Source organism: Wyeomyia smithii, chromosome 3, assembly GCF_029784165.1.
Source record: "Wyeomyia smithii strain HCP4-BCI-WySm-NY-G18 chromosome 3, ASM2978416v1, whole genome shotgun sequence".
Classification (NCBI taxonomy): Eukaryota; Metazoa; Arthropoda; class Insecta; order Diptera; family Culicidae; genus Wyeomyia; species Wyeomyia smithii.
Genome location: NC_073696.1, coordinates 50,272,209 through 50,297,877, shown reverse-complemented (window position 1 = coordinate 50,297,877; position 25,669 = coordinate 50,272,209). Strand labels below are relative to the sequence as shown.

At 40.9% G+C, this 25,669-nt stretch overlaps 1 protein-coding gene across 2 annotated transcripts; it reads left to right on the top strand.

The window, feature by feature from the left end:
- The first annotated feature begins 3,377 nt into the window (after positions 1 to 3,377).
- On the top strand, positions 3,378 to 22,562 carry LOC129731535 (CCR4-NOT transcription complex subunit 1). 2 transcript variants are annotated; one of them, XM_055691616.1, is made up of 12 exons: positions 3,378 to 3,950; positions 11,675 to 11,953; positions 13,063 to 13,243; positions 13,309 to 17,624; positions 17,689 to 17,829; positions 17,898 to 18,527; positions 18,593 to 18,946; positions 19,004 to 19,561; positions 19,620 to 19,861; positions 19,935 to 20,145; positions 21,561 to 21,709; positions 21,786 to 22,562. In XM_055691616.1, exons 1-12 carry the CDS (start codon positions 3,849 to 3,851, stop codon positions 21,880 to 21,882), a joined length of 7,260 nt encoding a protein of 2,419 aa, XP_055547591.1. In that variant the 5' UTR covers positions 3,378 to 3,848; the 3' UTR covers positions 21,883 to 22,562. The 2 variants fall into 2 exon arrangements, with proteins under 2 accessions (XP_055547591.1, XP_055547590.1); XM_055691615.1 differs by having other exon boundaries at positions 19,932 to 20,145.
- Positions 22,563 to 25,669: the final 3,107 nt, after the last annotated feature.

The window sequence follows — 25,669 nt, the reverse complement described above, 5'->3', positions numbered from 1 at the left end:
GCAGGGTCACGAGGACGCTTATTGTTTTGCTTCTTACTGGAACCCGTTTTTCCCATTTCGTTGGGACACGACAACGTACTGTTGTATAACGAATGCGATAGGTAAAATAAACGAATGCGATAGGTAAACTAAAACTTTCAGTTGTTGTAACAAACACGTCTGTACACACCAAGCGTGAGACGAAGAATGATGATGAGCGGCTTCGACTAAAACAAGCTCTTATATAGGGATGAAAAAAGGAATGAATTATTTTACGTACGTGGTGGAATGATATAACTTGAAAAATATGTGTGACTTCATTCCGGCTCAGAGCGATCATTTGATAAGCTCCACCTCTTTTTTCAGTTTCTAAAGTTTTTCCTCAGTTTCGTAGCACGGATGCACAAAAATGATTTCTTGTCGAGCCGGACCGATAGCACTCTCATTGAAGCAACAAAATAACATGTTTTGTGTCGTGTTGTGCAGCTTGGTTGGAGAAAATGTTCCCGTCCCCGTGTCGCATGTAAGCAGATTATTGCGTTCAGTAGACAGTAGATAGTGTATCCAGCGAATAAACACCGATGGTGCTCTCACACACACACAACGGTTTTAACCCGTATCTTATTGCGGTTTGTAACATCAAGCGATTTCGTTTGCTCGCTGTTGCGTGTTGCATCATGTTGTAACTTGGCAGCTGGGAGACGACGGAATTCTGTAACTGCTGATTGATTGAATCGACTTCATATTAGCTCTGCATAGTCGAACTAACTGCTTTTGTGAATGCGTACTAACAGGGAAGTTAATTATTCAATGTCGGTTATGCTGATCGCAGCCTTTGCGCTGCCCCTACAGTGGGGGGTTTACTAAATAAAGTGAAAGTAAAAATTAGACAACTACAACAGAATTTGATTGCATCCCGCACAGAATGTCTGCTTGTGTTGATGCCAGAAAATTATAAACCATCAATTATTTTTTTATTTGCCTTGAAAAAAGCATGTTGCGGTTCAAAATCGGTTGCTAATAACAACCTTTAAGCTGCCCTAACATTGGGGGAATTAAGATACACGGACAACATGCACTGTGGAAGCTATTTCACATTCAGTAAATTAGACGGGTGCGACAAATTTGAATTGCTAGGATGCAACACAGAATGCTTGCTTGCGTTGACAAAAATTATTAACTTTCAATGACTTGTTTATTTGCCTCAAAAAAAGCATTTTGATTTCCGAAATTGGATTTCCTGATGGCAATCATCATGCTGCCCCAACACGGAGGAAATAATGGCTGTCTGGCGACACACTTTGAGAAAAACCGCGCTGCTCCTGAGACGTGGTGACCAACCACAGGGCTAGTGCTGCTGCTAAGGAAGGACGACTGCTGTTGTCGCTGTCTAGAACTATTATGAGCGGCTCCGGCTGAAACAGGCTCTTATATAGGACAAATAGCATGTTTTCAATTGCAAGGTATATGATCCTGTCGACCGTGCTTGGGAAGCAAGCATATAACGACCAATCAGAAGTCGAATTTTTCGTTTTGACAAGGCTTGACTATTTTCAATAGTACAATAGTGTGAATAATAAAATTACAATTATCTTATTTTGGGAAGAATCTTAGAAGATTTTTCAATCTATTGCTGCAAGAACGAAGGAAATCCATCGAATACTAACCGATTTATTAGCATTTGAAATTGGACATATTTTTCACTTTTTTCGGTTTTAGATTTTCATTTCACAACCCTATGTAGCCGAACTTCCTGAGAGAAGTGTTCTACTTCAAAAAATATTCTTTTTTAACTGTATGAATTTTATTAGGGTAAATGACCCAATAGTGGAGGAGCTAAGCACGAGTTATGCATGTTTAGCCATGTTTTGGCTAAGAAAAACGAATCTAGCTGGTCCGTTTCACTATTTTCTGTTGAAATGGGTTCTATTTGATAATTTTGCACCTTAAAATTGACTTTGAACCCGCTTTGAGGGTTTAAATTAACTAAAATAAGTTGCACGCTTTTGTTCCAATAGTTGCGGTAGAGTTCCTATAGTTGTGAATGGGTGTTCCTGTAGTTGCGGTATATAAAACATTCGTGTTTGCTTGGTTAAATGAAGGTATTTGCCTCGCTTGAAGTGGTTTTTGATTGTTTTACTATTTATCATATTGTTTTTAATAGGTTGATAAGTCGGTTTGTAAGTAAATACAAAAATGCACGAAGTTAACTAAGAGACAGATTTTGCGCCAATTTGGTCAGATGTGGGCAAAATTCAGGGAGGGTATGTAGGTTTTATTAAAATAAAACAAAATTTGCATACTTTTGATAAAATGTCTTTAGACTAACATTTAAAAAGGGCTAAAATTGGCTGAAGAGAAAGACCAATGGCGTTCATTTTGAAATATTCAGAAGAATTTGTTTTTTTTTCACAAATGGTGACACTGGAACACTGGAAGCTAGAGTCTATTACCTCTGCTTCGTACCATGTTTGCACTTACATTTTTGACGTTAGTGTTTACTAAAAGAGCGACTTAAGCTGTGAAAGGCTCATTAAAAGAATTACAATTACAAAAGCAGTGGGTAAGCATCGATTAAGAGGTCATAAATGCATAATACAGCATTTTAGGAGTGAGAGCGATAGCTTTTGTGGCCGATCATGTAAAGTATTGGTAAACACATGGTGGCAGGGGAAGGTGGGGTTCAAAAATTGAATAGTAATAAGTTACATCATTTAGGTATGTCTCCTAGTACCTGCTTGTCCCTAATATACACAAGTAGTCCCACATACATATGTTCTGATAAACGTAAATCAGAATTGCGAAACATACCGCAACTATAAGAGCATAGTGTATCCTGTGATCCAATAGTGGAGGAAGTGATTTATAAATAATATGATCATCTATTAACGAACTTCACCTGTGCAACAGTTTCCATAATAAACTGTTATCTGGGAAAATAATTATATGAGTAATAATCGTACTAAAACCACACACATATCTTAAAACAATCGTGGACAAAATAAGAAAATGGGTAGTGAGTGGTGCCTTCCGGGTAAGTTTCTGAAAAAAACAGTATTCTTCAGTAATTTGGATATTTTCAGTATATATTGTTGTAGTAACATATGTACTTATGTTTAATCTATTATTTCTTCAACATGTAGCATAAGCAATTCGGTTCTAATTAGTTTAAACGATGAATTTAAAAGCGATGCCGCAACTATTGGTGCTACCACAACTATTGGATCATCTACCCTACTGGTTTGTTAAAAAATCGTTTCGCATTCTGCTCGGGTTTGCAAAATTCAGCGAACGTGCCCCAACTAACCGTGCAACTTTCGGAATGCGATCGCTCTGCTGTCAAAAAACGGCGATGACGAATAGTGAAATCATTGTGTGAACGAGCTGTCAAGTCAATGTTTCATGTTTCATCCTCTATTACGAGAAAGTGGTTGCAAATCGGTTCGCGCGTGTGTATTTTTCAATTTTCGGTTCGATTTTTCGGTGGAATCCATTTGTTGCCTATCGCAAACCATTTCCGGGAGTGCACTGCAAGTGGTAGCTACAGAAAAGCTCGCCCCAATGAGGGCTAAGCACGCGAAAATTGCATTCGAAAATTTTCCTCCCTCGGACGAATTTTTCTTCCTCCAGCCTCAATACAGCAAGGACAGCAGCGCTGAGAAGAAGAACCAAAACGTCACTCACGTCGTGAGCCACAGCAGCCGGTGCTATCGTGCTTTGCAGCAGGAAGAAACAATCGAACTTTCCGCGGACGGGCGGCAGCTGTTCGGCGATATTGTTGTTTATCTCATCAAGTTGGTGGCAACAATCGAAGAGGGCTTCAACCGCGGCAGCGTTGGAAGCGCTCGTGAGCCACGTTAGATGGAAGTATGAACCAAGAGCCCTGCTCAAGCGCCCTTACGCAGATTACTTATCTGGTTACGAACTTGAATAAAAAGAACTTTGCATCGAGCAGCCGACAGTTAGCACAGGTGAGCCAAGCCAAAACAAAGGCTTTGCAAAGTGTGTGTGTGGGTGGTTTGCAATATGCCATTCATTTGGGAAAAAGTGCATTCATAATCATCTGTGTAATTATCGTGAGATTTTGGAAAGATACCAGTGTTGCTAATCATTTACCCTCATCAATATCACACTAACAAAGTCATCGCAATAATTATTTCAATATCGTTAATTGAAGGATTTTCCATGGCCGTCGCAAGAAACGAAAGTGGTGAAAAAGCTTTTTGCACAGTTTTAAGCAGGTTTGATTCGGCTCAAGAGCAGAAATTACACAATTGGAAATTCTATCTCGATCAATGGAAACTTTTTTTTTCTGCGGACAGCTTCCGCCTATTTTCGATTTTTTTACTTCCTTTTTTGACGTAGGACCACGTCTTTGTTTTCTATACTGGAATAAATTCTGTAAAATCGAAAGTGGAACTGGTAAGTGTTGAGGTAAACTTCAAACGGTAATAATAGCATTAATCACATAATGGGTAACAGTAACCAATATATTGTTGGATAGATAAAATGTTGGACAACTTTGTAATATGCTAGCTATCATCATATCATCGCTCAGCGGTGTAAATTGATGAAAAGTTACAAGGACAAACTTCTGCGAACAATGAACCAACCACATACGTGCATGACAGACGACATAGGTAGATACCAACTATTTACTACGTTGTTCTCTATAACAGTATCAACAAAAAAGTCCCCGTTCCAACAGGTTCGACCCTGGCCATAGTGGACCCGAACAGATTCGCCCTGCCGTAGGGTCATGTAGAGCCGTAAGTAGAGCTGTACATTGAAGCACGGCAGGGTGAATCGGTTCGCGTCCACTATGGCCAGGGCCTTCTGATGCGCTCAAAGAACCATGGTTCTTTTTCGTGAGCCGTTCGTTCTTTTGCTTTTTTATAAGAACCGGTACATATGAACGGCTCGTGAGCCGATTTTTTTTTCTTAGTTTAACATTTGCTACGTAGGTTGGCTTGACCTCCCACCCTCCCCCTCGTCACATTTCGTCACCAAACTTCAAAACCGCCCCTCTTCCCCTTGAATGCTACGTCATTTATGGATGTTTCCTAATAGTAGATCAACAAATTGTTTGAGAAAAAGTTTATTCAATTTGTTTATTTAATTATTTTGTTTAAGAGTTAATCATTTTTTATACTGTTATAGAGAATATCACAGTAAATGGTTGGTGGCTATTCATATCGTCTGTGCTGCATGCTCGCATGTGATTTATTCATTGTTCGCGTAAGTTTGTCCTTGAAAGATTTATCAATTTTACCGCTGAGCAATGAAATAATAATTGTTATCCATCATGTGGTTAGGAAGAATGCATAAATCCTTTCCCCATCGTAGCATTTCGCTACAAAGTTGCAGACCCTCCTCTAGATAATAACGTAACCCCATGACAGTTTTTATTATCAAAATAATACATTGTATCATTAATAATCGATCCAAATTATTTCCATCCTGGCTTCTACTGAAATCGTCGGGCAGGCTCCCACCACCGTCTGTTCGTCTGGAATCATTGCATCAGCGATGTCAGCAACTCTAGACCCAAGCACAATTGATACGTTGCGGCTGCGGTTGTGGTAATTTGACAGTTAACCCATACATTTTCTGTTAAATCAACGTCATTGTGCTTGGGCCTCCTGTCGTCCTCCGTCGCGTTGTCCAATACTTCATGTCCTCTCTTGCCTACAATCCGTTTCGGTCGAATTTTTCCATCCGAGGTAAGGGCGTTGTTTATTTTACTATGCTCCTTCTGGAGCACATTTGAAGCAAAGTAAAGATGACATTTCTTACGCTCCTCATGGTCAAGAATAAGACGAGATAGCTGTTTGCTAAGTGGAGCCATGCAACGTTTCACTCTATTATACGCGCTTCTTGCAGGAGCGCTTGTTGCCAGAGATAGTGCATACATGTCATGGGATACAAAGTGATGAATAGCTACCTTAGGGGCCATCCACATACCACGTGGGCAGACTTTTAACGATTTTGACCCCCCTCCCCCTCCGTGGACAACTGCCCATATAAATTCTAAAAAAAATGTATGGACCGTGGACATTAGCCAACCCCCTTCCCAAAACTGTACGTGGTATGTGGATGGCCCCTTATCACCTAGAGAAATAATATCCTAAGTCAAGAAATATACATACAACCCTTTGATAGCTGGGATTTTCATCTAGCCCTCCATCAAAAAAGTCGATATGAACTGATTGATCTCACCTTCCTGCCTCGAAAATCCTTCGAAGCCTGGGTGCTTCAGAAGCCGCGTATAGTCCAGTCCATGTGACATTGCTGTAGAAGAGCTGTGTTTAGCTGACCTTATAGCCATATTTCCGATCGCTTCAGGTTTTTCAATTAAATCTGATTTGATGGAAACTGCAGCGTATACCGATGGAATCAACTTGTGTTGTTTCACAACAACAAAATCGTGGTCAGGATTGACTTGGTGACTGCTTGGTCGCAGCAGTTAAGCCTGACGGAGCGCGTACCTTGTCGTTCTGACTGACTACGAAAACTTCACGTGTACCCAGCAACGGCGAAAGCTCCTCTAGCATGCGAATAGCGGCCGTGCAAAATCGCGCATCATCGTGCTGTGAGTGCCGGTCATTTTGCGCCCGAATTAGTATGACGGGAACAATCTTAGCGTGTCGCAGTCCTTCGGAAGAGTTGGTTCGACGCGGGATGAGACGAAGATACTTCGCGCTTCTCCTGATCCTTAATATTTGACGCTTAACAGCTTTCGTTATATGCTCAAGGTTCTCACACTTCGAAAACATTGATCTTAGCGTCGATCGTGGGTAGCAAACCCATAGAGAGCGATAACAATTCAGGCTTCCATCGGTTCTGGTTGTTTATCCTCAATTCGTGGTCTGCCAGCTGACGGATGAATGTTGAAAATCTTCTCTGCTTCCGGATTTTTTCTCTCAGCTCCAGCAAGGACTGTTTCAAGTCATCACGCCGCTTCCGCGATCGTGATTGGTCACCGATGAATGATTCTGGGTTGTAAAACGCAATTATCACAATTACTTGCGTGACTTTGTTTTGTCCAGGAAGATAATAAATATTCGCGTATAAAACAGGAATACGCATCGTTATTTTTTCTGCTCGATTGTGGAAACAGGCTCCATTGAAGAACATCGGTCAACGAGTGTGTGCTAGCAATCAGAAACCTATCGATAATTATCGATAGTATCGATGGCTGCAGCCATCGATAGAATCGTAAAGCTTTCAGTGTTATCGATAGTTATTAATATACCCCTCGCATTCACCCTTCACAGCGATGAACTGAACTGAAAAATAAATTGATCTTGCCAGCGTTGAAAAAGATTTCGATGTCTGTTCGCACTTACACGAAATCCCGTTCAAAGTGTTGGAAAATTTTTACTCTCTAGCTCGTACGGGTTTGCGGCAGGGGCCTATAAACGTTAACATTTTGCCTACCAATCATAAATTCATCACGGCGGTAATATTTCATTTCAAATGCTTACAAAACTTATCTTATTCATTGAAAGTGCACATTGTACTGAAAACAAATAACAAATTTTGAGCTTTAGTTTTTTCGCATCTAAAACGACATTTACTCGAGAATAAGGCTACCGACAAAATGGGACGTTTACTCTATTTCACTTGTTTTAGGGCAAACCAACCAAAAAGTGGGTACCAGAAACGCTGGTACCAGAACCAATGAGTGATAGATGGAAAATGTATGGAGTTTGACAGCCACAAGAGCCCCCTGGTGTGCGGTGATTCCAAACTAGACGAGATTCGCGAAAGTGGGAACGATGTGTGCGAATAAGTTTGTAATTTTTTTTTCAAAGCTGGCACCACAACAAAATTGTTTCTGTCAGCAGCAAAATAAACATTTTTTGAGATCAGAGTGTGCATTAAAAATCGTGCACATAGACGTGAGTTGAAGGAAAAAATAGACTGTTTTGACGTAGAACTACGTTTTTCTTTAGCCTACCACATAGGAATGTAAATACGAAAACTATTAACAAAAAGGGGACGAAAAATGTCCCTTTTTAAATGCTTCCAAATCGGTTTGTTTTCAACCTATTTCCTTAATTCTTGCAACAATTGATTGGAAAATTATACACGCATCCACCCAAATGTAGAAAAGTGTTGATTGATCATGCGAACTATTGTACTATTTAAAATTGTCAAGCCTTGTTGAAACGAAAATTACGTCCTCTGATTGGTCGATTGCTGCCTTTCCCTAAAAAGATAGACAGAACAGTATAACTAGTTAGCCGCATCGTAGCGTATGTTGCGCCAGTAAACAAATCACATCACGTATCTAAGCAGCAAGGTAGGTAGCACCAAACGTCTCGATATGCCAGTAAAAGGCTTCGGCCTTCTTCCCGCAATAAAGTTTTGCTTTATCTTGGCAACAACACATTATGTGCTGAATCCAAGAAAATACAATCTGTCGCGGCCGTCTTATTTACTGAATGCGAAAACAGCTTTTACAGAATTTGAACATCAAAATGCCTTTCTCAAGGCAAACGAACAAGTAATTGAAGGTTAATAATTTTTTTGCAATAACACAAGCATCCTGTGCTAGGTCCTTGCAATCAAATTCTGTCGCGATGAAAAAAATTTACTTCATTTATTTACTTAATACCCCCACTGTTAAGGCAGCACAAAGGCTGCGATCAGCATAACCGATTTTGAACAACAAACTGCCCTGTTCTGTTAGAACGTCTTAACAGAGGTGATTAATTCGACTTTACAGGAATAAATTGAAGTCGATTCAATCAATCAACATGCACAGAATTTCGCCGTTTTCCAGCTGCTCAGTAGCAACATGATGCAACACGCAACAGCGAGCAAACGAAATCGCTTACTTGATTATAAGCCGTAATACGATACGGGTTAAAATCGTTGCGTGCATGAGAGCACTATCGGTGTTTATTCGCTGGATACAAAAATCAAATGCGGATTGTGGAATACTTCGTCTAAAGAACATTAGAGAATTGTAAAACTGAACAGAAAGGCGTGGCTTATTTCGTAGCAACCTTCGGCTATAAAAGAGTGTTTCTGGTAAAACCAGCTACATTCATTAGTCGGAAGGTGAGTTGGCTAGATCCCAAGTATAGATGACAGTTCTACAAGGTATGCTATTCACGTCGATGCATTAGTATTAGTGATCGTTATGAACTTTTCCAATTTTGTATGAAATTTGAAATGATTTTGCATTTTAAACTAAACTTATAAAACATACTTTCCTGAAAAGTTATAGAAATGATGTTGAAATGATGTTGTTTTATTTGTGGGGAATACATAAACATGCCGCGGTTTAGGTAAAATATGCTGTTTTTCATCAATTTTCCGGTAACCTTTTTGCACTTTTTGTTTTTTTTTTCTTGTACTCTAATAGCGCTTCTAAATAGAGTCGCTTATGTTTCATACAGTAACAAAAGTCATGAGTTATGACAATGACTAAGGTTATGCTCCAACTATTAGAAATATAGCATTTTTATATATTTTATTCCGACATATTGTCGCAATTTTTCACACTAAATCTAAATTAATATCAATTTCTAGTGTGTTTCAACTGGAGATTCACTCTCCAACCAAAAAAATCAGATATAAAACAACATAAAACGAGAAATTTCCAAAAATGTTCTGAATTCCATACAAAACGCGAAATTTTTCATAACGAGATTTGTTTGTGTGTGTGGATAGACAAAAATGTAGCATACCTTGTAGAACTGTCATCATACTTGGGGCTAGATCGTCCACAACGTTGACAGCAGTAGCTACAGATACCAGCACTCAGCAGTAACAGCGGATAGCCGCGGATTGCGCCTGTGGCTGCATTTAAATGAAACAAATCACTTGCCTTGGGGTTGGTCACCATGTCTCAGGAGTAGCGCGGTTCTTCTCACTTCTCATCGTGTGTCGTCAAACTGCCGTTATTGCCCCACTACTGAGGCAGCATAAAAATTGCCATCAGCAAAATCAATTTTGGGCAGCAAAATGCCTTTCTCAAGGCAAATAAACAAGTATTTTTAGGTTAATAATTTTTGACAACTCACGCTGGCAATCCGTGCTGGATACTAGCAATTCAAATCTGTAGCGACCGTCTAATTTACTGAATGTGAAAAAGCTTTTACAGCTCGTGTTTTCAGTGTCTTTATTCCACCACTGTTGAGGCAACACAAAGCAAATATTAGTAGACTTTATGACTCATTAATGAAACACTTACAACAATGCATTTGTTAATAGTTTGCGTAGCTCTACGTCAGTTATGCGGTCATGTCTTGGATACAACCTCCTACTTTTTTCTTAATTTCATGTTTTCTACGTAGCTTGGCTTCACCCCCCACCCTTCCCCTCGCATGCTACGTCATTTAAGAAATTTCCCCCTATGCTGTTATTGTAGTTTGAAATCTAACGGAACATTTGCCAGTTTTATTTAATTTTTTTGTTACGGAATGAGAGTTTGGATTTTTACTAGTGACCAGACGTTACGCATTTCGCGGGACAGTTCCGCGTTTCAACAAAATGACCCGCAAAGAAAAACGTCCCGTGAATTGTTCCGTGTTCATCTTAAGTGTCCGGTGCGCCATTGCAATGTCCCGCGATTTCAATAACATTGAACCACCAGATGTCACATATTTTCACAGGGACGGTTGTCGATATTGATTTTTTCTATACCAAATGTCTTAGAAATGCACGAAACGTCGATATCTGGTGTTATCCAAAAAGCGAAAAAATACGACCTTCTGGAACTTAGAAATTTCAGAGCTGGAGCCAATCGAAAGTTTTCCAGCTCAAAATTTCCTTTTTTCTCAAAAAATCGGATTTTTTTGTTTGATATAACACCAGATTTCGACGTTTTATGGATTTCCAAAACATTTGGCATGCAAAAAATGATTGATATCGAGAATTTTATGAACTTCATCAGTCACAAGAGTTAAACTTTGACCGCTTCGAGGTACAACTTCCCGAACTCCGATTGAGCTGAACTTATAAATGCACCTTACCACTTTTCCTATAGAAGTCGTTGTCATCCTACTTTGCACGTATAATTTTTTGACCATTTCGAGAAGAAATTAAAACCAAACAACCCCCCCCCCCCCCCTTCCCCATGAAACCGAACCCAAATTGAGTATAAATCGTAGTCTTACGTCAGAAATAAATTTGCCCTTTTTCTTAGAAAATATAAAATTGAATTTTATTAACAATATTTTTTGGTAATTTATTTTTGTGCTATAAATTTTTTCATCATATGAACGCCTGAGATCAGCTGTTCTTCGATGTACCTTGCTCTGTGATGATGTTGGTAAATATATCGCTGGACATAATGATTCAACAGCTTGTGCTGGCGGTCTCCTAACGTCAGCCATCACTTGCTCAGGTTATTCGTCTCTCATCGCTCACGATTCATTCGGCCATGTTTGATCGGAAGTGAAAGAGCTACAAGCGATCTTCTGCCTCGACTGGTCGTGTTTGTTGAATAAAACCCCGAAGATATTAGTTCGCGACAAACAATCATGGAAAATCCTTCACGAAAGTGCACTACTAATCATTTGTGACGTTCGAAATAACGAATTCAGTGCAGTTCAGTGGTCGGTAATTGTTATTAAATTTTCTCGTTTTTTCTCGCCCATTTTTTTCTGGTCAAACGCGACGGAATTTTTTTTTGGTGCCCGTTCAATTATCGCGAACCCGTCCTGCTGTTTTGCAGTTGGTGAAAGACTTTGGATTAGAAGCCGATCGACATTTGCTGCGTTGTTTGTTTTCTACGATAGACTTCTCCGGTGTCGCAACTGGAGACGCCTTAGTGGACCATTCTCGGAACAGCAGCAGCAGCAGCAGTAGCAGTAGTGGTACCAGCAGTAGTATCAACAGTAGTTTCCAGCCGCATATTCGTCTTCTGCTAAGAGAACTTCTTGGACTGCTGACTAAACCGCAGCTGGTGGGGAACATTTGCCAAGCGGTAGACAATCCGTTTCCGTATCAAAGGGTAAGAACCTTTTCTAGCTAGCTTCAGTTCAGTACGGTAGTGTGCATGTGTGAGTGCGTATCTCAACTTTTGCTCTTGTTTCGTTTTATTTTCCTTCGTGTTTTACCATTGGGAACATAACCTCAACATGTAATGCCAAGTTTAATCAAATCGGCCAGTGGTGCCAAAAATGATAGGGCTGTGAACATAACATTTTTATTGTTATTAGAATTTTTGTTACGAAAAGGTAAAAATTTGACGAGTTTAACTGTTATGACATTGAATACTGCATATTAATGTTTTAGTTCAAGCCAAGTGCATCAAATATACGAGATGTTTATATCCTCTCATTAACAGGAATTCTAAACTTTGTTTAAAGAACAAACTTTTGATATACAAACAAATTTTTAGACCAGCAATGCTTTATGCTGTACCGATCTGGTCAAGTTGCTGTTCAACAAGAAAGAAAACGCTCCAAAGAACTCAGAATAAAATTCTGAAAATGATTTTGAAGCGTCCTCCTTGGTTTGGTACACTCGAATTACATAGACTTACTAGTGTTGAACCATTAGAAGCTATGTCAAATAAAATTATTAACAATTTTCGACAAAAATCGTTGCAATCCTCAATTGCTACGATAAGCTCTCTTTATAGCCAATAAGTTAGCAATTTAGTTAGTTGTAAGTTTACTTCCCCTTTTCTGACAAGTAGGTTTAAATCCCTACGAATGATAAGTCCTAATTGCGAAAGCGAACAAATCCTAACAATTAAAATTACAAATTTCTAACAGTGTTGAGAAGTCACCATTTGTGATTGGACACACATACTCGTTATTTACTAATATTTATCATAAATACTTAAGCTATTAACAAATCCCCCCCTTAAAAAAAAAATGTTTTAGTTCATCGTAATAAGTTTGTGTTAGAAATTCGTATGCAATACTTAGACTATTTCTTATTTTCTTTGTTTTGCCTTTTAATTTATAATTGCGAAGAAAAATAGGGTCAATTGTTTATAAATACAGTTTGGATTACTGACTCTGCAGCGTTGAGCGTAGTGGGTACAAATGTCATTGTAACCAATGCAATTGTCAACGTTTTCGAAGTCTAATGTTTGGTTCCTCTTTGCAGACATTAATACCATCGACCAATCTAGCTACTCAAATAGCCAGAACTCTCAACTGTTCACCGATTCAGGAAGCCGCTCTATCACTAGCCCTATTCCATTCGTCGAACCCGGAAACAGTGCGCAGCGCGGAAGCTCTAGGCCGTAGCTGCTTGGGTGAGCTTATCCAGTCTTACATCGACCTTGGTAAGTGTTCGCGAATAATCAAAACACTCCCTATAGTAAACATTAATGTATGTTCTTTCTTCTAGAACCCAGCCAAACAAACCAGGAAGGAAGCCTCAATAGCGTCTCACCTGAGCTCCTGCAGCATATCCTCTCGCTCGTTTCGCACGGCAAGCACCGGGAACTCGGTCTGTCGGATACTACCTACGGGAAATTTTTGCAGCAACTTTGTCGTGACTTTCCGCGGGATCGTGTCCCGCTGATTCTTGCCCCACTCCTTTACTCAGAGGATTCGGAAATCTCTGCCGAATCGGTCAAACTAAATTCGCAAGCCCTGCTGCGTTCGTCGGTGATGGACACGGCCTGGGCCAGACTAGTAATGGAAATCGGTTACACTTTTACGGCCTCGCTCGAGGACTGTAAGAACCATCTCCTGAAGGTCGGCGGGAGAGAGATTTCAGCGCAAGATGTAGCAAAAATAATTTCATCAATGTGCTTGACACATGCGTCATTATCGGAAAGCAGCATCAATTTACCAACCCCTAGTAGCTTTTGGCCACAGGGAAGTGATCCTGGAGGCAAAGGAAAAGATGGCCAGAGTGGTGGTTCTGGCGGAGAGAATAGCACTTGGAAGCCGGAAATTTTCGTGCAGGCGTTGAAGGAGGTAGTTCCGGGTCTGAACTGGAAAGATGTTTGCTTGGCACTGGATCATCCTGAGTTTTTGATAAAGGATCGTCCGGGACTGTCTCTGCTGTTGTCGATTGTGAAGATGGGAATCCAATCGAATGGATTAGGGCAACATTTTCCAGTTGAATGCGTTTATCAGCGTTGGACCAACGTAGAGGGTCAGTTGTCGCTGATTACGATGATTTTGAAGTGTCCGGATTTGTACTCCTTTGCTGATCACATCTACACAAGCGTTTCGGTTGATCTGCTGAAGACTCCTCCGGAGACGGATAACAAAGAGGTGGCTTCTTGGATGTCATTACATTTGGTGGACGTTTTACTGTACATTGCCGATAACGGATTCTACGCACAGGCGATGGAGATATTCAAGATTCCAATTCAATTATGTCCGGACATTCTGTTTATGGCATTGCTACAGATAAATCCCCCGGTTACGGTGTCGCGCCAGGAACTGTTTACGACGTTGATTCCAATCTTTTTGGGAAACCATCCGAATTCGGGAACTATTCTACATCATGCTTGGAACAACACCAATTTCAACCATTCGTTACGACATATAATTTTGCATTCAATGAGCGAATGGTATCTTCGTGGTGAAAACGATCAATCACGTTTGTCTAGAATTCTGGACGTCGCTCAAGATTTGAAGGCATTATCCAACTTGCTGAATGTAAGGTCATTTATTTTCATCATCGATTTGGCATGCTTGGCTTCCCGACGGGAGTATCTGAAGCTAGAAAAATGGTTAGCGGATAAGATTCGCGAACATGGGGAACCCTTCGTGAAGACTATCATTAAGTTTTTGCAACGCCGCTGTCCGCAAATCATGGTAGGAAAGTTCGCCGATGAGCAAATTCCGAAGTCTGCTCAATTGCCACCAGAAACGCTGAGTACAATTTTGACTTGCTTGCAAGCTTGTGTTGGAAACGTAAGCCAAGAAGTGGCAGAGATAATCATGGGAATGGCCCAGTATAATTTGCTACTGACTAGCAAAACACGGGCTCAACAGGCTCCTCAACAACCACAGCCACCACCACCCGGTGTTCTGAGACCTCATCGTGGACTTGATGCTCCTTTCAATGCATCGGCTCTTGGAGGACAGATTTTCCCAGGACCGTCCGTTGAGTCATTATCTGGTTTAGCTAGCAACATGGCTGGTTTGAACCTCGGAGCTCCCGGCAACAGCGCATTCAGCTTTGGTAGTGCGCTTGGCAATCTGGTTTCAACGCCAGCTTCTCCTTCTAGACTGCTGGCTGGTCCATCTAACAGTCCTTTTCCGTTAATGTCGATGCCGCCGTCTGCTCCTGTCGGAAACATAGGACGTTTACCACAAACGCCTACAGGAGACAAACTTACTTTGCCGAATGCCGGTCAGACATCGTTCCCGGAGATCGGCTGTCAGCAGGTGTCGAAGGAAGTAGAAGACGAAGCTAATAGCTATTTCCAGAGAATTTACAATCATCCACCACACAACAATTTGTCCATCGATGAAGTTCTAGATATGTTGCAGCGTTTCAAAGACTCCCCAATTCGGCGCGAATGTGACGTCTACCAATGCATGCTACGCAATCTTTTCGAGGAATACAAGTTCTTCCCACAGTACCCTGATAAGGAACTGCAAATCACAGCACAATTGTTTGGTGGCATGGTAGAGAGGAACTTAGTCACTACTTATGTTGCCTTGGGATTGGCTCTCCGGTGCGTGTTGGATGCTCTGAAGAAACAAGAAGGATCAAAGATGTATTACTTTGGTATCACCGCGTTGGATCGCTTCAAGAATAAGCTACATCTTTATCCAAAGTACTGCGAGTATGTTCATTCAATTCCACATTTCGATCAGTTTCCACCCCACCTAATTGAATACATTGAATATGGTGCTCAAGGACAGGAACCACCGAATAAAACGCTCGGCCCGGGACCACTACCGGCGTCGATAACGCAACTTTTACCAGGACCTTCGGTTGTACCAGGGGGTAATCCACTCTACCGCAGTAATTCCGTCACGGGAACAAGCAACTTGACCGCGGTAGTAGCACCACCTCCAGCGAAGGTAAATTTGGGGACACAAATCCCCTCAACTACTCAACCACCACGCGTCAAATCAATTGCCAATGCTACAAACATTGACACTCTTCTGGTCGCCACTCAAGATGGAGAGGAAAAGATAATTACGCCACCCGATGCTATGCAGGACAAAACCGCCTTTATCTTCAACAATTTGAGTCAGATAAATCTACAGCAAAAGTGTGAAGAGATCAAGGACATACTTCAAAAAGATTATTACGCTTGGCTGGCTCAGTATTTGGTACTGAAGCGAGCATCCATTGAAGTGAACTTCCATGTTCTCTATTCAAACTTTTTGGATGCACTAAAGATATTGGAGATAAATAAGTTGGTGACTAAAGAAACTTTTCGCAATATCAAGGTTCTGTTGCGGTCAGATAAAGGAATCGCCAACTTTTCCGATCGCAGCTTATTGAAAAACCTTGGTCACTGGCTTGGAATGATGACTCTAGGACGCAATAAACCAATTCTGCAGTTGGACATTGATATGAAATCGTTGCTCGTGGAGGCGTACAATAAGGGTCAGCAGGAACTACTGTATGTGGTTCCATTCGTCGCCAAAGTGCTGGAATCCTGTGCTAAGAGCAAGGTGTTCAAACCGCCGAATCCTTGGACTATGGCCATAATGAACGTGTTGGCCGAGTTGCATCAAGAGCCGGATCTTAAGCTGAATCTTAAGTTTGAAATCGAAGTGTTATGCAAAAATCTAAACATCGACGTAACAGATTTGAAACCCGCTGTCTATTTGAAGGATCCGGAGCGTGCTCAGAACATCGAATATCAGCTTTCGCAGCCGAAACCGGCTAAGGAGTTACAGCCTGCTATGGCAGTCATGCAACAAGTTGCTGAGGAAATGGTAACTACAGGACCGGCTGGTTCACCAGCCATCCCAGCGATGGATCCATCGTTGGCAGTTACAGGTCCGCCAGAGCCACGTTTCCACTATTCAGATATAAACATCTCTAGCTTCGCGTGTATCAATCAACATGTAACGTATTCGCCAAACATCGGTCTACTTCACACGCATCCCCACTTGAAGCAGATCGTGAAAACCGCTCTGGAACGAACCATAACCGATTGGATCACACCAGTTGTTGAGCGCAGCGTTAAAATCGCCTCGAAAACGTGTGAGCAAATTATCAAAAAGGACTTCGCTCTGGACTCTGATGAGATGCGAATGCGTACAGCATCCCACAATCTTGCTCGTAATTTGGCGGCTGGTATGGCCATGATTACTTGCCGCGACCAGTTGATGCAAAACATTCAGAACAATATCAAAACCGCCTTCATGACCACGTTAAGTCCCACCCAAAAAGACGTTGCGGATGCGGCAGCAAATCAGCTAGCTGCGGACAACATGGAACTGGTCTCAGCATTCATCCAGAAAACCGCCATTGAGAAAGTGGTTCCCGAAATGGACAAACTTCTAGCGACCGAGTACGATATGCGCAAACTTGCCCGCCAAGAGGGACGCCGATATTGCGATGCTAGCGTATTGACCTACCAGGCCGAGCGAATGCCGGAGCGAATCCGTTTGAGCGTCGGAGGTGTGTCGCTCAGTCAGCTGGCAGTCTACGAAGAGTTTGCGAGAAACATTCCGGGCTTCCAGCCGATTACCGAGCGGGATAATGCGCTTTTTGCGCCCAAGTTGGTACGTAGCACAATCTTTGCAATTGCTAGGGGGCAGTTTGCTTGATTCTGTTTTGTGTTTCTAGGAACCGATACCTCAACAACCACAGGTGCCGCAGTTTACGGCTGCCGCTGTCACTCCGGATGAAATTGGCGTTCTTTATGATGAGTTAGCTAGCAAGATGGAAGCGTTTCTCAACACTGCCGTTAATATGCCGCAGTTACAGGTTAGTCTGCAACTGTAATTCATCTAACTTGTCCCAAGACCTATGTTAACGGTTTTCACTTTTCTCAGGTTCACCTCAACAACATGCATACCTTGCTGGAGTGCCTCATTATTGCTCGTCGTTCCCGGGATAATCTAACCGCGTGCAATCTGCTGAACAAATCGGTCGAGGGTATAATGGATGGTCTGATGAATATTCCGGACCATATCGAGCAAATTAAACTATACCGAGACATTCATTTGCGTGTGATGCGCCTGCTGCAAGATCCTCGGGCCTTCGGGCCGGTGTGGACGAACAAGGCTATCACTCGTTATATGCTCGAATGTCGCGAAGAAATTCGCTACAACGTGGAAGCGGTTGATTTGCTCATTTCGTCAAATTTTGTCAACATGCCACAGTACGATATGATGCTGATGCAGCTGATGGACAATGGCAGCAACTATATGGCCGTCATGTTTGCAATGCAGTTAGTTCAAACTTATATCATCGATGAACGCCCCAATTCGGTTATAACCGAGAACGATTTGTTGAATACAATCGATCTGCTAGCTAGGCTGTCTGTTCACTCCCGTGCTCCGGAAGGACTGGCCCATCTGATTGAAATGTTACGCTCGAACCATGACCCCAATACGTTCCTGGTGGATCGCGCATTCGCTGGACCGACGTCGTACATCCACTCGGGAATTATTCAAGCTAGGGTAAATTCGGGTTTTTGTTTCGCCAACATTTCAATATACCTAACTTTTTATGTCGTTTTCCATAGGCAACCGACATTGAGGATCCACCAGGTTTTGCCGACAGAACCGAGTATCTATTGAAAGATTGGATCACTATTTATCACACTCAGGCAGCCGGTCGGGACCCAATTAAAGCCTTCAGTATCTTCGTGAACAAAATGAATGTGTACGGAATTCTGAAAGGCGATGAGCCGTTAACACGATTCTTCCGTCACGCAACACAGTGTTGCATCGATCTGACTTACCGGAATATGACTGATCCAACTTCGAAGACTAAGATATTCCAGTGGATCGATGCGTACGTGCGGTTGATTGCCCTACTTGTGAAACATTCTGGAGAGAGTGGCAATTCGAGCACCAAACTGAATTTGTTGAACAAGGTAAAGTTTTTGAATTAAATTGAGTTATGGGTCGAAACCGAATATTATTTTGCACAGGTACTTGGCATCGTAGTTGGAATATTACTACAGGATCAGGAAGTGCACGGTACAACCTTCCAACAACTTGGCTACCACCGAATTTTCATCATGCTATTTCTGGAACTGAGTGCCCATGATCCAGTGCTGGAGAACATCAGCTTGAGCGTGATCACAGCATTCTGTCACACGTTCCACATTTTAAGACCATCTTTGGCTCCGGGATTCTGCTACTCCTGGTTGGAATTAATCTCCCATCGCGTGTTCATTGGTCGCATTCTTGCATCGATACCTCAACAAAAGGGATGGTCTATGTACTCGCAATTGCTTATCGACCTCTTCAAATATCTAGCGCCGTTCCTGCGGAATGCAGAACTAGCAAAACCAGTACAGCATCTCTACAAAGGAACATTGCGTGTGTTATTGGTGCTACTGCACGATTTCCCTGAATTTCTATGCGATTATCACTTTGGTTTCTGTGATGTGATCCCTCCGAATTGCATTCAAATGAGAAATCTCATTCTGTCAGCCTATCCGAGGAATATGCGACTGCCCGATCCGTTTACACCTAACTTGAAGGTGCGTTGCATGATAGTGTGAGCGTGCGAATTTATGCTACAAATAATTGTATTTTCAGGTTGACATGCTAACCGACATTGGAGGAGCACCCAGAATCTTCACTAACTATGCTGCAGCTATAACGCCTAGCAGCTTCAAAAAAGATTTAGACTCGTATCTGAAAGCACGTTCGCCGGTAACGTTCTTGTCTGAGCTCCGCAGCAATTTGCAGATTTCGAATGAACCTGGCTCTCGTTATAACATCCCGCTGATGAATGCCTTGGTTCTGTACGTCGGAACTCAGGCAATCGCTCACATTCGGTAATAAGCTATAGAGGTCAAAAGTACTAGCATAAACAGTCTAATGTTATTTTGTTTTTCTTCTACCAAGCAGTTCGAAAAATGTGTGTCCCACGATGACTACCATCGTGCACAGTGCTCACATGGACATCTTCCAGAATCTTGCGGTAGATCTGGACAATGAAGGTCGCTACCTATTCCTGAATGCGATTGCCAATCAGCTGCGCTACCCGAATAGTCATACGCACTACTTCAGCTGTGCAATTCTGTACCTCTTCGTGGAGGCCAATTCGGAGGCGATACAGGTACGTGGTTGTTTTTTTGCTGGTGTATTTGACCGGGATGTTTTGTGCTAATTTGAACTTGTACATGAAAGAAAAATTGGTATAATGTTTTGGTAGGGATACTTTAATGTATGATCCAAAGTTGGGATCCCAAGCTCGAAAAGGTACGTTGTTGCTTTTCTTGCAATATTTCAGTTTCGTTTTTTTTCTTTGCTTGATTGTATAAACAGAAAGATATTAGAAAATGAGAAAGCTCTCATCCAAGAAAACATTTCTGAGAATTTGAAGTTTCGGAATGAACGTCAAACAAAATTTTAGCCAAATAAAATCGCCGATTTGTTGCCAACATTATATCAAAAGTACGTCAAAAGAAAATCGTTGTTGGATAATGAAACGCCTATTCTATCTATTACTTTTTTAATAGTCGTAAATTGCTGAAGTTATAGCCCAGAGGCTGGATACCCTGTAACTGTGACTAACTAAAAACTAAAATGAAAGAAGAAAACTGAAAAATAGTCACATACGAAGCCTTTATAATGCAAAAGAGCATCATTATAGAACACACTACAGTTAAAAATCTCATGGTTTGAGAAGTTGTTAGAGAAATACTTCGTCTACAGACAAACTACTCGATGACGATTTGTTTGTCCACAAAAATAAATATTTTAAAATTTTGTTTTTAGGCAGTTATGCAGCTGGTGTTGCTATAAAGCATGCCCACTCATTAGCAAAGACAAAAACCATCAGTAATACCGCTGGTGTTGCTATGAGCCAGCGTACACACCCGTTAGCTAAGACAAAAACCGTTTTCATGAAAATTAGTAGGCACGTCTGTTTATTTGTTATTCGTCGTATAAAACGTTCCATTATTTTAGAACCCGGCAAAAACCCTCTTCCGCCCTAAATCTCAAGTGGAATGTTCTTGGAATCGTTTCTTATAATTTTTGACGAAAAACCCTTGTTTTCAAGAACGAGTTTTAGGGGCCGTTCCTGAACCACGTGGTCATGTCTTGATCACTCTTTATACCCCAGTCAGGTAAATAGACCACGTAGTCATTTCGTTAAACCCCCAGCCCCCGTGCGTGGTCTTCCGTGGTCTTTTGACAACCCCGTTTTCCTGGTGGTTTAGGAACGGCCCCTTACGATTATTGCTTTGTCTCGATTTACTAAATAATTTTCGTCAGATCTGAAATAAAAAAAAAGTTGTGACATCGTTCAGAAACATGTAATAATATCTGTGCGAGGTTAGTGTTTAAAATGAACGAAATTTGGAAAAATTGGGCATTTGTTTTCCAAGGCTACAATAACTAAACTCGTCAAAAGCACAAGAAGCGTGTTGAACAGTTTTGTAGAAACGCTGCCACATCGGCAGTTTCCTTCTTTTGTTCTCAACCCATTTGTCTGAATAAAACATAACGACCCGTTCTTCATTTCAGGAACAAATCACGCGCGTTCTGCTGGAACGGCTGATCGTCAATCGTCCTCACCCGTGGGGTCTGCTGATTACGTTCATAGAGCTCATCAAGAATCCATCATACAAGTTCTGGGACCATGATTTTGTTCACTGCGCGCCGGAAATCGAAAAGTATGTCGTACTCTGCATCATTTCTCAGTCAAATTTGATTTGTTTTAATCGTTCCCCCTCTCACCAACTTCCGCAGGTTATTCGAATCAGTAGCCAATTCATGCATGGTGGTTAAATCTAAGAGTCAGCAACAGATGCCGAATGTGGAATCGGAAATTGCGGAATGCAATTAGAGCGCCCCGGCTTGGTGGCGGTGAAAAAGTTTGCGAGGAAAGGATGTTCCGCTGGAAACACGGCGACGAGAACGTTGGTAGGCGATAAGTGAAAAGAGATAAACACTGTTTTAAACATGTAGTTTATGCGTAACAACCAGATAAGTTGATTATCGTGGTGGTGTTAGGCTACAAATCTCAACGGTTTGCTGTGCAGTCGTTTGGATACAAGCCAATATTTATTGTTTCCTTTTTTAAAAGTTTGAAAATCGGCTGAATATTTCTTTTTTGTTTGAAACTGAATTTATAACCTAATTCGGGTGTGTGCTTGTACATATACTAACTTCACGCCCTTGTAATGTTTTTATATCACATATTGGTAGGAAAAATCACATGTTTAGTGTCATTTCTGTACTGCAACTTATGATATAAGTATATACCGAGTGGTCCAAAACAAAAGCAAAAATAAAACTAAACATTACTAACGCAGTAACAGTATAAGGGCATGTGTTCCACACGTGTGTCGTTCAATAATAATAATGGGTTCTAAACCTAACCGAAAATAATAAAATTGAATAGAGAAAAAATCGATAATGTCAAACTAATCTAACTAGGTATGTCTTAGGACCTACATGTTAACACGTGTGCAGTATCGATTCTACCTAATTATTGATTTATGAATAAATTTCGAATAAATGAAATCTTAATTCTCGGTGTATTCAAAGAACATTTCCTTTAATGAAACGATTTCTCCTGGTGTGGTGGGTGTGGAGAGGTGTTCCTTCGCATTTTTCCGCAAAAGGTAGTGCGTGTGCGCTTTGTAAGCGCGTGGAAAAAAATGCGTATGTGTAAAGTTAGAACTCGTTTGCTCCGAGAGTAAAAAGCTTCACCACGTTTAGCAGCCCCCCCCGGCTGCTGCAGGGGTGTGTATCTGCGTGCTTTATTCCACCTCTACTATCGCTGCTATCGGGTGCTTCGTTTCCATGCCAATGTGCTAAACACAACACTCATCAGCGGCCTATTTTTGGGGTGTTATCGATTTTTTTTTACTGGAGCCAGTCAGTGCTTTCTCCTTCAACAACAGCTTTTTGTGTTTTTCGTTCGGCTCTTTGTTGGTTTGGGTGGAAGACGATGGGCGTTCGGGTGATATAGCTTTACGAAGGAGCTTTTTTCCCTACTGTGTAGCAGTGACAGTGATAGTGCTTATTAAACAAGCCCTTTTTAATTCGTTTTTCTTTGTCCCATCGTTTGCAGCCGGCTGCTTGCGAACGATGAAATCGGATAATGCAGCTTGCATTATTAATGCACTTATTTGCGCCTAATAAGTATATTCCAACTACAGTGTTAGAAACACGAATTATTATTTATTAATGCAGTTGTTTATTCACAATTGCTCTGATTAAAAAAAGCCTAAGTTAGAAAAAAATGGTTAACGTCTAATTAAATGATTTAATTAAAATTTGCATGCTCATCTACTTTACTAGGATGATCGGCTATTACTGAAACTTTCGTTTAATATAATTCATCCAGTAAAGTGACGCTCGTAACTAAATATCGATTCTCATTAAAATTTAATGACAAGTATAAAGCATTTTGTCAAAGCACACGTCCAGCTGAAGCTGACACTCATTTGGCCAGATTTGTTCTATCTGTAAATGATAATGATGGCTTTTCTCTGAATCTTCGAAAGTTTAATTAAAAATCGCATTATGGTAGCCTTTTCTGAACTAACCCTAGTTTTTTCACGCCAGTTCACTTGGCACTTGATAATTTTGTGAGAGGATAGTTGGAATAAAAAAATATAGACAAACCATTCTTCGTGAGATTTCAGGTATGCAAAATTATAAATTATTGATGTCACCAAACTCACAAAAATTTCACTAAAATCTCAAAGACCAAAGGCTTTGCGTGGAATCACTCAAACTCAGTTCGACAAATAATCATACCAGGCAATTCTAATTAATCGTAAAACCCCAATTTAGGAAACTCATACTGTCATCGCTTTCGTTACAGTTATTTATTACGGACAGATTTACCCTTAAACAACAGCATTGAAAACATCCATTCTACAACAGTATCCTCGTTCGCAATGAGCACAGACAGCAGTGAGTTGACCTCGTTCTTTCTTGACCCGGTTCCGCAGTGGCGCGCGAGCGTCAATCGCAAAACGGAGGACGAAATCGGGCGGAGATAAGCTTGAGCGGGCGAAAAACTAATCCCTCGAACGAAACGAAAGATGATAGGATAGGAAACATTGGAAAAGGCTCATCTCGGAGGTGGGTGTGGTTGAAATGAGTTGTTTATTGGTTTCTCCGTATGTATCCTGTTTTGCTGTATTCTGCTATTCGTCGGAGGTGCAGATATTTTGTATTTTTTTTCCTGCTTGGTATGTCAAGTCTGCAAGAGTAACCAGACGAGAAAAATGGTTGCCTCTATTGCATTGATTGCATCTAGGTATGAGTAATATTTATTGATTAAATTAGATTCAAAATGTGATGCATATATAGAATTTATTCAACAAATCAATTAATCTGGTATTTTTTAACATTCACCACGTAAAACAGATCCTTATATTTGTCGAGGAATTATATGTTTCATCTGTATTCCATCAGTCTAAACCACAGCTACGACTCGTGGTCTGATGAATCCGACGCAAATCATTCCGGTTCTACTAATGTTGACTTTATAGCTGGTTTTATTGCCAGTTTTCAGTGCCACATTAGAGTCAAGTTTTGTTGTTGATCCTTTCAATAACACTTTTGAACGTAATTATCCAGTGAAATTATTCAAATCCCAACCATAACACAATGGCCCCTTCTAGGATTTCTGTTGCCCTTTCTAGAGTTGATCATGCCATTACTAATTCTGCTTCTCAAATGCTGCTTCACCACGACAATTTCATAAAATATTCAAATTTTCAAGTTACGTAGCAAACATGAAACTAAGAAAAAAAATGGGTTTTTTCTAGTTGTTCTTTTTTATCACTGTTTTGTCTGTTTAGGGTCCTTCCTTGTCTTTTCTTGTTCATTTATGACTCAAGGTATGTTTTGGATAATAAAATTTGCAGAAAAAAATTATCATGTAGGGGGGGGGGGGGGCTTGTTTTAAAGCTACGTTATTATCTAGACCCCCGTCTTGACTTTGTGACGAAAAGCTACGATGGGGCAGGAGGGGGTCAAAAAAACCTAAAAAAATCTGCGTCATTTATGGATGTTCCCTAACCGTGAAACCAACAAGGAGCAGTATCATCCTTTAATGTTCCACATTTATGTGCCCCCCGTTCGTTTTGATGACTGACGTTTGTTGTCTTTTTAACTGGGATCATCCCAGTTAGCGAGCGCCCGGTTAAAAATAAGACCAGGTTAAGCGTACCCAGTTAGCAAATAGGGTAACGGGGGTATTTTGGCCAGCTTTGGGAAGTGTTCGCACAGTTCATTAAAAACAAACCATACCACTTCCTCTTGACTTTGGGTTGACTCAGCCATGACTTTGAATATGTATGAACTAATTCCAAATAAAACTTCCTAGAGCCCGTTTTTTATAGTGTAGTATGATTCTTAGGTGTGTTATTCAATGTTGCATGTATAGTTTTCTAATATTCATTGAATTTATCAGATAAAATGCGTAAAATGTTACCGGGTGGGCCAAAATATGCATGTGGGCCAAAATACCCCCGTTACCCTAGTTACTGTAATAATATTTTCTTTCATCAACCACACCAAAATAGTTGTGAATCTACTTCAATGAGGTAACAACTCAATGAAAATAATGACGCGATTGGATACGCATTTACTCTTCATTTCATTGA

Excerpts from the sequence above, each read along its gene's own strand:
- LOC129731535 (XM_055691615.1), top strand. The coding sequence starts at position 3,849 with ATGAACCAAGAGCCCTGCTCAAGCGCCCTTACGCAGATTACTTATCTG. Across the intron at positions 13,244-13,308 it reads CCAGTCTTACATCGACCTTG|AACCCAGCCAAACAAACCAG; the intron begins GTAAGTGTTCGC and ends TCTTTCTTCTAG. Across the intron at positions 18,947-19,003 it reads AACTGAATTTGTTGAACAAG|GTACTTGGCATCGTAGTTGG; the intron begins GTAAAGTTTTTG and ends TATTTTGCACAG.